The sequence below is a fragment of the Penaeus vannamei genome, chromosome 12 (assembly GCF_042767895.1).
Source record: "Penaeus vannamei isolate JL-2024 chromosome 12, ASM4276789v1, whole genome shotgun sequence".
In the NCBI taxonomy this organism is placed as follows: domain Eukaryota; kingdom Metazoa; phylum Arthropoda; class Malacostraca; order Decapoda; family Penaeidae; genus Penaeus; species Penaeus vannamei.
The window spans coordinates 11,768,083-11,781,944 of record NC_091560.1 but is presented as its reverse complement, the minus strand read 5'-3'; the positions used below and the strand labels follow the sequence as shown (position 1 = coordinate 11,781,944).

The 13,862-nt window shown below is 58.4% G+C and overlaps 1 protein-coding gene across 1 annotated transcript in view; it reads right to left on the bottom strand.

Moving 5' to 3' along the window:
* Window positions 1-1,634: 1,634 nt before the first annotated feature.
* Window positions 1,635-13,862, bottom strand: part of LOC138863470 (trichohyalin-like) — a 14,188-nt gene continuing 1,960 nt past the window's right edge. The window contains exons 3-16 of the mRNA XM_070127622.1: window positions 13,731-13,837; window positions 13,465-13,544; window positions 12,390-12,711; window positions 10,433-10,779; window positions 9,754-10,075; window positions 7,797-8,143; window positions 6,792-7,355; window positions 6,164-6,518; window positions 4,589-4,870; window positions 3,741-4,090; window positions 3,120-3,638; window positions 2,532-2,930; window positions 1,825-2,032; window positions 1,635-1,724 (exon numbers count right to left, since the gene is read on the bottom strand). Of these exons, the coding sequence (XP_069983723.1) occupies window positions 1,635-1,724; window positions 1,825-2,032; window positions 2,532-2,930; window positions 3,120-3,638; window positions 3,741-4,090; window positions 4,589-4,870; window positions 6,164-6,518; window positions 6,792-7,355; window positions 7,797-8,143; window positions 9,754-10,075; window positions 10,433-10,779; window positions 12,390-12,711; window positions 13,465-13,544; window positions 13,731-13,837 (4,292 nt within the window). The remainder of the gene's footprint in view (window positions 1,725-1,824; window positions 2,033-2,531; window positions 2,931-3,119; window positions 3,639-3,740; window positions 4,091-4,588; window positions 4,871-6,163; window positions 6,519-6,791; window positions 7,356-7,796; window positions 8,144-9,753; window positions 10,076-10,432; window positions 10,780-12,389; window positions 12,712-13,464; window positions 13,545-13,730; window positions 13,838-13,862) is intronic.

The window sequence follows — 13,862 nt, the reverse complement described above, 5'->3', positions numbered from 1 at the left end:
TGTGTATGTGTGTGTGTGTGTGTGTGTGTGTGTGTGTGTGTGTATGTGTGTGTGTGTGTATGTGTGTGTATGTGTGTGTGTGTATGAACACAAGCACAAACACAATAACGTGAACACAAAAATGAAACTGAAACTAAGGCTAATAAGTCTAATAAAAATCTGCCCATAGCTTTTCGATTTCTGCTAACCAACGAACAAACTAACCAACGCTACCAAGGACTTTGGTAATAATGATAATAATAATAATAATAATAACGATGATAAGAATAATAATGAAATGAAAAAATAATGATGGTAATAGTGATAATTATAGTAATAATAACAATGATAGTATATAGATACAACATGTAATGTACATGTGAAAAAATCGTTGCCTTTCCACACACAACACTCCTACACATGTGCTTTGGCTGCTTCGCCTCTAGTGCATTTTCTCCTTCTCTCTCTCTCTCTCTCTCTTTCTCTCTCTCTCTCTCTCTCTCTCTCTCTCTCTCTCTTTCTCTCTCTCTCTCTCTCTCTCTCTCTCTCTTAGCTTTATTACAGTTTAATACTGTTATAAACAATCGTTGGTCGCCTTTCTGCTAAAACATTTAGTGAATGGCCCATGGACATAAATTAGAAGTAAAAACTAGCTATCTTCAGAGTAGCTTATCCCAACAAGAAGTCATCCGCAATCATTCTGTAGCCTCCACAAGTGAACTACTGATTTGTACTGTTGGAGGGATGTTAAGAGATGCAAGTCTCTCGTACCAGCTAATGTCACATTCTGGAGTACTTCGGCAGAAATGTGCGTCGAAAATTTTCAGGCCTCGCGAAGGAAACGTGAAGATCGTGACTTCGGCTGTTGCTATTCTTATTGTTGTAGGTTGAGATCCTCAGGCTGTTCTGCTAGTGGACCTTGTAGAACAGAAACTGGAAAAATGCCAGGCAATCATTTTCCTACATCTTGAATTCCACAAGGCGGCTAGCTTGATTCTGTACTCTGTCAAGTAGGGGCCACGAAGGATGGCGGGCAGGACGACCATACTAGAAGAGACTATTCCATAAAGGAGAGAACTTGTGAACTATAGAGCAAGCAACAACCTCTGTTGTGTAGATGGGAGATTCGGCGTACATATGCCGTTTTATTAACTGTTCTTTTGGCCACATACTTTGTATGATTAATGAATGTCAGCTACTTATCAAACCTTAATCCAAGGATACTTAATTCTCTCTTCAGATCGAGTGTATTCCCATCAACACTAATGGATGGGGTTAGCGGACTCTGTCAATGGACCTGAGTAACCTACCATCGTCGGTCCTATGAGGTGAGGATTGACAACACATCATTAATATGTTCAACAGTCGCAGTGCGCTCATGTTTTCAGATGTAAATGAGAACGCGCAGTCGTCAGCATATGCATGGGCGTCTGGAAACCATAAGAGCAGTCCTATGATGCTGCTTTGGGGTACACTTGCACTGATTGGATATTCACTTGAAGTGTAGCCATTTACCACAGCAGGTCACCATCAATGCCAAAACCTTTTAGTTTGGAAATAATGCCTTTGTGCCATGCTCTGTCAAAGGCACTAGCAATATCCAGGGTAACGACGTGTTTCTTTGCCAGCATCAAGGAATTTGTTCTAGCTGGTGACTAATTGTAGACGTAGGTCGGATGCTGATCTCTTCGATCCAAAGGCAAACTGCTTACTGCTAAGTAGTTGTTGTCAAAGAAATTGTCATTCTGTTCACCAAAATTTTTTCGTAGATTTTGTCCATGATCGAGAGCAGTGAGATGGGCCTAAAAAAATTGGGAGTGTCTGGCTTTCCTTTTTATCCATTGCCACAATTCTAGCCTGTTTCCAGATAGTTGGCCACTTCTGCTGTTGGAAGTAAGGTGTTAAGTGGAGTTGCAATCTGGTCAGCACACATTTTATGTGGAGACTTTGGTTGTCAGGTCCAAAGGCTTTACTAACCTCAAACTTAAGATGATGTTTGACTTTATCAACACAGATAACAGCTTGTTTAGTCTCTGATTTGTTAGTGATGGAACTTCAGGTGTGCGGTCAGGTTCACAAACTTATCTTCTGAGAGGAGGCAAGTAATTATACATTGGTGTAATGCAGTCTTGATACGTGAGGCCCTGTTGCTGTTTGACTAAGCTTCACCAGTCTTTACTGCCGATCGAACGGCTAGTAAGGTGCACTGATTTAATCTATCAATGTTGTTCAGTAGGAAATCGATGTGTTCTCCTTACTAATGGGGCCTGTAGCAAACACACAGTTAGACAGTTTCCTGGGTGGTAAACTAAAGCCTGAAAATTATGAGTTCCAGATGTTGATTTCCAGGTGCTGAACGGAGAATGCCTTACAAAAGTACAGCAATGCCACCGAAGGTGTCACTAGTTCTATCAGCTGCCGCCGACTTGGCGGTCAGCTCCTCCTCCCGTTGATCAGGCGCCGCCGACTTGGCGACCAGCTCCTCCTCCCGTTGATCAGGCGCCGCCGACTTGGCGACCAGCTCCTCCTCCCGTTGATCAGGCGCCGCCGACTTGGCGACCAGCTCCTCCTCCCTTAGATCAAACGTCGACGACTTGGCGACCAGCTCCTCTTCTCTTAGATCAAGCGTCGACGACTTGGCGACCAGCTCCTCCTCTCTTAGATCAAGCGTCGACGACTTGGCGACCAGCTCCTCCTCCCGTTGATCAGGCGCCGCCGACTTGGCGACCAGCTCCTCCTCTCTTAGATCAAGCGTCGACGACTTGGCGACCAGCTCCTCCTCCCGTTGATCAGGCGCCGCCGACTTGGCGACCAGCTCCTCCTCCCGTTGATCAGGCGCCGACGACTTGGCGACCAGCTCCTCCTCCCTTAGATCAAGCGCCACCGACTTGGCGGTCAGCTCCTCCTCCCTTAGATCAAGCGCCGCCGACTTGGCGACCAGCTCCTCCTCCCTTAGATCAAGCGCCGCCGACTTGGCGACCAGCTCCTCCTCCCTTAGATCAAGCGCCGACGACTTGGCGACCAGCTCCTCCTCCCTTAGATCAAGCGCCGCCGACTTGGCGGTCAGCTCCTCCTCCCTTTGATCAGGCGCCGACGACTTGGCGACTAGCTCCTCCTCCCTTAGATCAAGCGCCGCCGACTTGGCGGTCAGTTCTTCCTCCCTTTGATCAGGCGCCGCCGACTTGGCGACCAGCTCCTCCTCCCGTTGATCACGCGCCGCCGACTTAGCGACCAGCTCCTCCTCCCGTTGATCAAGCGCCGCCGACTTGGCGACTAGCTCCTCCTCCCTTAGATCAAGCGCCGACGACTTGGCGTACAGCTCCTCCCGTTGATCAGGCGCCGCCGACTTGGCGACCAGCTCCTCCTCCCGTTCATCACACGCCGCCGACTTGCCGACCAGCTCCTCCTCCCGTTGATCACGCGCCGCCGACTTGGCGACCAGCTCCTCCACCCTTAGATCAAGCACTGCCGACTTGGCGACCAGCTCCTCCTCCCGTTGATCAAGCGCCGACGACTTGGCGACCAGCTCCTCCTCCCTTAGATCAAGCACCGACGACTTGGCGACCAGCTCCTCCTCCATTTGATCAAGCGCCGCCGACTTGGCGGTCAGCTCCTTCCTTAGATCAAGCGCCGCCGACTTGGCGACCAGCTCCTCCTCCCTTAGATCAAGCGCCGACGACTTGGCGGTTAGCTCCTCCTCCCGTTGATCAAGCGCCGCCGACTTGGCGACCAGCTCCTCCTCCCTTAGATCAAGCGCCGACGACTTGGCGGTTAGCTCCTCCTCCCGTTGATCACGCGCCGCCGACTTGGCGACCAGCTCCTCCCTTTGATCAGGCGCCGACGACTTGGCGACCAGCTCCTCCTCCCTTAGATCAAGCGCCGCCGAAATGGCGGTCAGCTCCTCCTCCCGTTGATCAGGCGCCGCCGACTTGGCGGTCAGCTCCTCCTCTCTTAGATCAAGCGCCGCCGACTTGGCGACCAGCTCCTCCTCCCTTAGATCAAGCGCCGCCGACTTGGCGACTAGCTCCTCCTCCCTTAGGTCAAACGCCGATGACTTGGCAACCAGCTCCTCCTCCCGTTGATCAAGCGCCGACGACTTGGCGGTCAGCTCCTTCTCCCGTTAATCAGGCGCCGCCGACTTGGCGACCAGCTCCTCCTCTCTTAGATCAAACGCCGCCGACTTGGCGACCAGCTCCTCCTCCCGTTGATCAAGCGCCGACGACTTGGCGGTCAGCTCCTTCTCCCGTTAATCAAGCGCCGCCGACTTGGCGACCAGCTCCTCCTCCCGTTGATCAGGCGCCGCCGACTTCTCGTCTAGATCCTCCTCCCTTAGATCAAGTGCCGACGACTTGGCGACCAGCTCCTCCTCCCGTTGATCAGGCGCCGCCGACTTGGCGACCAGCTCCTCCTCCCTTAGATCAAACGCCGCCGACTTGGCGACCAGCTCCTCCTCCCTTAGAACAAGCGCCGCCGACTTGGCGGTCAGCTCCTCCTCCCGTTGATCAGGTGCCGCCGACTTGGCGACTAGCTCCTCCTCCCTTAGATCAAGTGCCGACGACTTGGCGACCAGCTCCTCCTCCCGTTGATCAGGCGCCGCCGACTTGGCGACCAGCTCCTCCTCCCTTAGATCAAGCGCCGCCGACTTGGCGACTAGCTCCTCCTCCCTTAGATCAAGTGCCGACGACTTGGCGTACAGCTCCTCCTCCCGTTGATCAGGCGCCGCCGACTTGGCGACCAGCTCCTCCTCCCGTTGATCACGCGCCGCCGACTTGGCGACTAGCTCCTCCCGTTGATCAAGCGCCGACGACTTGGCGACCAGCTCCTCCTCCCTTAGAACAAGCGCCGCTGACTTGGCGGTCAGCTCCTCCTCCCGTTGATCAGGTGCCGCCGACTTGGCGACAAGCTCCTCCTCCCTTAGATCAAATGCCGACGACTTGGCGACCAGCTCCTCCTCCTGTTGATCAGGCGCCGCCGACTTAGCGACCAGCTCCTCCTCCCTTAGATCAAGCGCCGCCGACTTGGCGACTAGCTCCTCCTCCCTTAGATCAAGCGCCGACGACTTGGCGTACAGCTCCTCCTCCCATTGATCAGGCGCCGCCGACTTGGCGACCAGCTCCTCCTCCCGTTGATCACGCGCCGACGACTTGGCGACCAGCTCCTCCTCCCGTTGATCAAGCGCCGCCGACTTGGCGACCAGCTCCTCCTCCCTTAGATCAAGCACCGCCGACTTGGCGACCACCTCCTCCTCCCGTTGATCAAGCGCCGCCGACTTGGCGACCAGCTCCTCCTCCCTTAGATCAAGCACCGACGACTTGGCGACCAGCTCCTCCTCCCTTTGATCAAGCGCCGCCGACTTGGCGGTCAGCTCCTTCCTTAGATCAAGCACTGCCGACTTGACGGTTAGTTCCTCCTCCCTTTGATCAGGCGCCGACAACTTGGCGACTAGCTCCTCCTCCCTTAGATCAAGCGCCGCCGACTTGGCGACCAGCTCCTCCTCCCTTAGATCAAGCGCCGACGACTTGGCGGTTAGCTCCTCCTCCCGTTGATCAAGCGCCGCCGACTTGGCGACCAGCTCCTCCTCCCGTTGATCAGGCGCCGCCGACTTGGCGACCAGCTCCTCCTCCCGTTGATCAGGCGCCGCCGACTTGGCGACCAGCTCCTCCCGTTGATCAAGCGCCGCCGACTTGGCGACCAGCTCCTCCTCCCGTTGATCAGGTGCCGCCGACTTGGCGACCAGCTCCTCCTCCTCCCGTTGATCAAGCGCCGCCGACTTGGCGACTAGCTCCTCCTCCCTTAGATCAAGCGCCGACGACTTGGCGTACAGCTCCTCCTCCCGTTGATCAGGCGCCGCCGACTTGGCGACCAGCTCCTCCTCCCGTTGATCAAGCGCCGCCGACTTGGCGACTAGCTCCTCCTCCCTTAGATCAAGCGCCGACGACTTGGCGTACAGCTCCTCCTCCCGTTGATCACGCGCCGCCGACTTGGCGACCAGCTCCTCCTCCCGTTGATCAAGCGCCGCCGACTTGGCGACCAGCTCCTCCTCCCTTAGATCAAGCACCGCCGACTTGGCGACCAGCTCCTCCTCCTGTTGATCAGGCGCCGCCGACTTGGCGACTAGCTCCTCCTCCCGTTGATCAAGCACCGCCGACTTGGCGACCAGCTCCTCCTCCCTTAGATCAAGCACCGACGACTTGGCGACCAGCTCCTCCTCCCTTTGATCAAGCGCCGCCGACTTGGCGGTCAGCTCCTTCCTTAGATCAAGCACTGCCGACTTGGCGACAAGCTCCTCCTCCCTTTGATCAAGCGCCGCCGACTTGGCGACCAGCTCCTTCCTTAGATCAAGCACTGCCGACTTGGCGACCAGCTCCTCCTCCCTTAGATCAAGCACCGACGACTTGGCGACCAGCTCCTCCTCCCTTTGATCAAGCGCCGCCGACTTGGCGGTCAGCTCCTTCCTTAGATCAAGCACTGCCAACTTGGCGACCAGCTCCTCCTCCCGTTGATCAAGCGCCGACGACTTGGCGACCAGCTCCTCCTCCCTTAGATCAAGCACCGCCGACTTGGCGACCAGCTCCTCCTCCCTTAGATCAAGCGCCGACGACTTGGCGGTTAGCTCCTCCTCCCGTTGATCAAGCGCCGCCGACTTGGCGACCAGCTCCTCCTCCCTTAGATCAAGCGTCGACGACTTGGCGGTTAGCTCCTCCTCTCTTAGATCAAGCGCCGACGACTTGGCGGTTAGCTCCTCCTCCCGTTGATCAAGCGCCGCCGACTTGGCAACCAGCTCCTCCTCCCGTTGATCAAGCGCCGCCGACTTGGCGACCAGCTCCTCCTCCCTTAGATCAAGCGCCGCCGACTTGGCGACTAGCTCCTCCTCCCTTAGATCAAGTGCCGACGACTTGGCAACCAGCTCCTCCTCCCGTTGATCAGGCGCCGCCGACTTGGCGACTAGCTCCTCCTCCCTTAGATCAAGTGCCGACGACTTGGCGGTCAGCTCCTCCTCCCGTTGATCAGGCGCCGCCGACTTGACGGTCAGCTCCTCCTCTCTTAGATCAAGCACCGCCGACTTGGCGACTAGCTCCTCCTCCCTTAGATCAAACGCCGCCGACTTGGCGACCAGCTCCTTCTCCCGTTGATCAAGCGCCGCCGACTTGGCGACCAGCTCCTCCTCCCTTAGATCAAGCACCGACGACTTGGCGGTCAGCTCCTCCTCCCTTTGATCAAGCGCCGCCGACTTGGCGGTCAGCTCCTTCCTTAGATCAAGCACTGCCGACTTGACGGTTAGTTCCTCCTCCCTTTGATCAGGCGCCGACAACTTGGCGACTAGCTCCTCCTCCCTTAGATCAAGCGCCGCCGACTTGGCGACCAGCTCCTCCTCCCTTAGATCAAGCGCCGCCGACTTGGCGGTCAGCTCCTCCTCCCTTAGATCAAGCGCCGCCGACTTGGCGACCAGCTCCTCCTCCCGTTGATCAGGCGCCGACGACTTGGCGACCAGCTCCTCCTCCCTTAGATCAAGCGCCGCCGAAATGGCGGTCAGCTCCTCCTCCCGTTGATCAGGCGCCGCCGACTTGGCGACTAGCTCCTCCTCCCTTAGATCAAGCGCCGACGACTTGGCGACCAGCTCCTCCTCCCGTTGATCAGGCGCCGCCGACTTGGCGACTAGCTCCTCCTCCTTTAGATCAAGTGCCGACGACTTGGCGACCAGCTCCTCCTCCCGTTGATCAGTCGCCGCCGACTTGGCGACAAGCTCCTCCTCCCTTAGATCAAGCACTGCCGACTTGGCGACCAGCTCCTCCTCCCGTTGATCAGGCGCCGCCGACTTGGCGACCAGCTCCTCCTCCCTTAGATCAAGCGCCGCCGACTTGGCGACTAGCTCCTCCTCCTTTAGATCAAGTGCCGACGACTTGGCGACCAGCTCCTCCTCCCGTTGATCAGGCGCCGCCGACTTGGCGACTAGCTCCTCCCTTAGATCAAGTGCCGACGACTTGGCGGTCAGCTCCTCCTCCCGTTGATCAGGCGCCGCCGACTTGGCGGTCAGCTCCTCCTCTCTTAGATCAAGCGCCGCCGACTTGGCGACCAGCTCCTCCTCCCTTAGATCAAACGCCGCCGACTTGGCAACCAGCTCCTCCTCCCGTTGATCAAGCGCCGACGACTTGGCGATCAGCTCCTTCTCCCGTTAATCAGGCGCCGCCGACTTGGCGACCAGCTCCTCCTCTCTTAGATCAAACGCCGCCGACTTGGCGACCAGCTCCTCCTCCCGTTGATCAAGCACCGATGACTTGGCGGTCAGCTCCTTCTCCCGTTAATCAAGCGCCGCCGACTTGGCGACCAGCTCCTCCCGTTGATCAGGCGCCCCCGACTTCTCGACTAGATCCTCCTCCCTTAGATCAAGTGCCGACGACTTGGCGACCAGCTCCTCCTCCCGTTGATCAGGCGCCGCCGACTTGGCGACCAGCTCCTCCTCCCTTAGATCAAACGCCGCCGACTTGGCGGTCAGCTCCTCCTCCCGTTGATCAGGTGCCGCCGACTTGGCGACTAGCTCCTCCTCCCTTAGCTCAAGTGCCGACGACTTGGCGACCAGCTCCTCCTCCCTTTGATCACGCGCCGCCGACTTGGCGACCAGCTCCTCCTCCCGTTGATCAAGCGCCGCCGACTTGGCGACAAGCTCCTCCTCCCTTAGATCAAGCACCGACGACTTGGCGACCAGCTCCTCCTCCCTTTGATCAAGCGCCGCCGACTTGGCGGTCAGCTCCTTCCTTAGATCAAGCACTGCCGACTTGACGGTTAGTTCCTCCTCCCTTTGATCAGGCGCCGACAACTTGGCGACTAGCTCCTCCTCCCTTAGATCAAGCGCCGCCGACTTGGCGACCAGCTCCTCCTCCCTTAGATCAAAGCGCCGACGACTTGGCGGTTAGGTCCTCCTCCCGTTGATCAAGCGCCGCCGACTTGGCGACCAGCTCCTCCTCCCTTAGATCAAGCGCCGACGACTTGGCGGTTAGCTCCTCCTCTCTTAGATCAAGCGCCGACGACTTGGCGACCAGCTCCTCCTCCCTTAGATCAAGCACCGCCGAAATGGCGGTCAGCTCCTCCTCCCGTTGATCAGGCGCCGCCGACTTGGCGGTCAGCTCCTCCCGTTGATCAGGCGCCGCCGACTTGGCGGTCAGCTCCTCCTCCCGTTGATCAGGCGCCGCCGACTTGGCGACCAGCTCCTCCTCTCTTAGATCAAGCGCCGCCGACTTGGCGACTAGCTCCTCCTCCCTTAGATCAAGCGCCGCCGACTTGGCGACTAGCTCCTCCTCCCGTTGATCAAGCCCCGACGACTTGGGCGGTCAGCTCCTTCTCCCTTAGATCAAACGCCGCCGACTTGGCAACTAGCTCCTCCTCCCGTTGATCAAGCGCCGACGACTTGGCGGTCAGCTCCTTCTCCCGTTAATCAGGCGCCGCCGACTTGGCGACCAGCTCCTCCTCTTTTAGATCAAACGCCGCCGACTTGGCAACCAGCTCCTCCTCCCGTTGATCAGGCGCCGACGACTTGGCGGTCAGCTCTTTCTCCCGTTAATCAAGCGCCGCCGACTTGGCGACCAGCTCCTCCTCCCGTTGATCAGGCGCCGCCGACTTGTCGACTAGATCCTCCTCCCTTAGATCAAGTGCCGACGACTTGGCGACCAGCTCCTCCTCCCTTAGATCAAGTGCCGCCGACTTGGCGACCAGCTCCTCTTCTCTTAGATCAAGCGTCGACGACTTGGCGACCAGCTCCTCCTCCCATTAATCAGGCGCCGACGACTTGGCGACCAGCTGCTCCTCCCGTTGATCAGGCGCCGCCGACTTGGCGACTAGCTCTTCCTCCCGTTGATCAAGCGCCGACGACTTGGCGACCAGCTCCTCCTCCCGTTGATCAGGCGCCACCGACTTGGCGACTAGCTCCTCCTCCTTTAGATCAAGTGCCGACGACTTGGCGACCAGCTCCTCCTCCCGTTGATCAGTCGCCGCCGACTTGGCGACAAGCTCCTCCTCCCTTTGATCAAGCACCGCCGACTTGGCGACCAGCTCCTCCTCCCGTTGATCAGGCGCCGACGACTTGGCGACCAGCTCCTCCTCCCTTAGATCAAGCGCCGCCGACTTGGCGACTAGCTCCTCCTCCCTTAGATCAAGCGCCGCCGACTTGGCGGTCAGCTCCTCCTCCCGTTGATCAGGCGCCGACGACTTGGCGACTAGCTCCTCCTCCCTTAGATCAAGCGCCGACGACTTGGCGACCAGCTCCTCCTCCCGTTGATCAGGCGCCGCCGACTTGGCGACTAGCTCCTCCTCCTTTAGATCAAGTGCCGACGACTTGGCGACCAGCTCCTCCTCCCGTTGATCAGTCGCCGCCGACTTGGCGACAAGCTCCTCCTCCCTTAGATCAAGCACTGCCGACTTGGCGACCAGCTCCTCCTCCCGTTGATCAGGCGCCGCCGACTTGGCGACCAGCTCCTCCTCCCTTAGATCAAGCGCCGCCGACTTGGCGACTAGCTCCTCCTCCTTTAGATCAAGTGCCGACGACTTGGCGACCAGCTCCTCCTCCCGTTGATCAGGCGCCGCCGACTTGGCGACTAGCTCCTCCCTTAGATCAAGTGCCGACGACTTGGCGGTCAGCTCCTCCTCCCGTTGATCAGGCGCCGCCGACTTGGCGGTCAGCTCCTCCTCTCTTAGATCAAGCGCCGCCGACTTGGCGACCAGCTCCTCCTCCCTTAGATCAAACGCCGCCGACTTGGCAACCAGCTCCTCCTCCCGTTGATCAAGCGCCGACGACTTGGCGATCAGCTCCTTCTCCCGTTAATCAGGCGCCGCCGACTTGGCGACCAGCTCCTCCTCTCTTAGATCAAACGCCGCCGACTTGGCGACCAGCTCCTCCTCCCGTTGATCAAGCACCGATGACTTGGCGGTCAGCTCCTTCTCCCGTTAATCAAGCGCCGCCGACTTGGCGACCAGCTCCTCCCGTTGATCAGGCGCCCCCGACTTCTCGACTAGATCCTCCTCCCTTAGATCAAGTGCCGACGACTTGGCGACCAGCTCCTCCTCCCGTTGATCAGGCGCCGCCGACTTGGCGACCAGCTCCTCCTCCCTTAGATCAAACGCCGCCGACTTGGCGGTCAGCTCCTCCTCCCGTTGATCAGGTGCCGCCGACTTGGCGACTAGCTCCTCCTCCCTTAGCTCAAGTGCCGACGACTTGGCGACCAGCTCCTCCTCCCTTTGATCACGCGCCGCCGACTTGGCGACCAGCTCCTCCTCCCGTTGATCAAGCGCCGCCGACTTGGCGACAAGCTCCTCCTCCCTTAGATCAAGCACCGACGACTTGGCGACCAGCTCCTCCTCCCTTTGATCAAGCGCCGCCGACTTGGCGGTCAGCTCCTTCCTTAGATCAAGCACTGCCGACTTGACGGTTAGTTCCTCCTCCCTTTGATCAGGCGCCGACAACTTGGCGACTAGCTCCTCCTCCCTTAGATCAAGCGCCGCCGACTTGGCGACCAGCTCCTCCTCCCTTAGATCAAAGCGCCGACGACTTGGCGGTTAGGTCCTCCTCCCGTTGATCAAGCGCCGCCGACTTGGCGACCAGCTCCTCCTCCCTTAGATCAAGCGCCGACGACTTGGCGGTTAGCTCCTCCTCTCTTAGATCAAGCGCCGACGACTTGGCGACCAGCTCCTCCTCCCTTAGATCAAGCACCGCCGAAATGGCGGTCAGCTCCTCCTCCCGTTGATCAGGCGCCGCCGACTTGGCGGTCAGCTCCTCCCGTTGATCAGGCGCCGCCGACTTGGCGGTCAGCTCCTCCTCCCGTTGATCAGGCGCCGCCGACTTGGCGACCAGCTCCTCCTCTCTTAGATCAAGCGCCGCCGACTTGGCGACTAGCTCCTCCTCCCTTAGATCAAGCGCCGCCGACTTGGCGACTAGCTCCTCCTCCCGTTGATCAAGCCCCGACGACTTGGGCGGTCAGCTCCTTCTCCCTTAGATCAAACGCCGCCGACTTGGCAACTAGCTCCTCCTCCCGTTGATCAAGCGCCGACGACTTGGCGGTCAGCTCCTTCTCCCGTTAATCAGGCGCCGCCGACTTGGCGACCAGCTCCTCCTCTTTTAGATCAAACGCCGCCGACTTGGCAACCAGCTCCTCCTCCCGTTGATCAGGCGCCGACGACTTGGCGGTCAGCTCTTTCTCCCGTTAATCAAGCGCCGCCGACTTGGCGACCAGCTCCTCCTCCCGTTGATCAGGCGCCGCCGACTTGTCGACTAGATCCTCCTCCCTTAGATCAAGTGCCGACGACTTGGCGACCAGCTCCTCCTCCCTTAGATCAAGTGCCGCCGACTTGGCGACCAGCTCCTCTTCTCTTAGATCAAGCGTCGACGACTTGGCGACCAGCTCCTCCTCCCATTAATCAGGCGCCGACGACTTGGCGACCAGCTGCTCCTCCCGTTGATCAGGCGCCACCGACTTGGCGACTAGCTCTTCCTCCCGTTGATCAAGCGCCGACGACTTGGCGACCAGCTCCTCCTCCCGTTGATCAGGCGCCACCGACTTGGCGACTAGCTCCTCCTCCTTTAGATCAAGTGCCGACGACTTGGCGACCAGCTCCTCCTCCCGTTGATCAGTCGCCGCCGACTTGGCGACAAGCTCTTCCTCCCTTTGATCAAGCACCGCCGACTTGGCGACCAGCTCCTCCTCCCGTTGATCAGGCGCCGCCGACTTGGCGACCAGCTCCTCCTCCCTTAGATCAAGCGCCGCCGACTTGGCGACTAGCTCCTCCTCCCTTAGATCAAGTGCCGCCGACTTGGCGACCAGCTCCTCCTCCCGTTGATCAGGCGCCGCCGACTTGGCGACTAGCTCCTCCTCCCTTAGATCAAGTGCCGACGACTTGGCGACCAGCTCCTCCTCCCGTTGATCAGTCGCCGCCGATTTGGCGACAAGCTCCTCCTCCCTTAGATCAAGCACCGCCGACTTGGCGACTAGCTCCTCCTCCCTTAGATCAAGCGCCGCCGACTTGGCGACTAGCTCCTCCTCCCTTAGATCAAGCGCCGCCGACTTGGCGACTAGCTCCTCCTCCCTTAGATCAAGTGCCGCCAACTTGGCGTCCAGCTCCTTCTCCCATTAATCAGGCGCCGCCGACTTGGCGACTAGATCCTCCTCCCATAGATCAAGCGCCGACGACTTGGCGGTTAACTCCTCCTCCCTTAGATCAAGCGCCGACGACTTGGCGACTAGCTCCTCCTTCCTTTGATCAGGCGCCGCCGACTTGGCGACCAGCTCCTCCACCCTTAGATCAAGCACCGCCGACTTGGCGACCAGCTCCTCCTCCCTTAGATCAGTCGCCGCCGACTTGGCGACCAGCTCCTCCTCCCTTAGATCAAGCGCCGCCGACTTGGCGACCAGCTCCTCCTCCCTTAGATCAAGCGCCGACGACTTGGCGACCAGCTCCTCCTCCCTTTGATCAGGCGCCGACGACTTGGCGACCAGCTCCTACTCCCTAAGATCAAGCTCCGCTGACTTGGCGACCAGCTGCTCCTCCCGTTGATCAGGTGCCGACGACTTGGCGAGTGACCCCTAGTTTTGCAGATTCTGCAGAATTTAGAGGTCTCTTTCCACGCTGAGGTACTGCACCTCGATTAATCGGTGTATTGGATATTTAGTGATAACGACTGGTGTGTTGGCACTGATTGTCCATTGTTAGGTTTATTGTTGTTGGTTTCCTGCCTTTACTGAGGTTCATATAGCTGAATTTGTGATTACCGAACAACTCCTTAGTTCACCAGTGCTCGACGACAGTGCTTGTGAAGGACTGTTTTGCTGCAGGTTAGGCTGATCTGAGCTGCACTGTTCCTGCTGCCGTGTCGATCCTTTCGAGACATGGAGTGCAGGCAA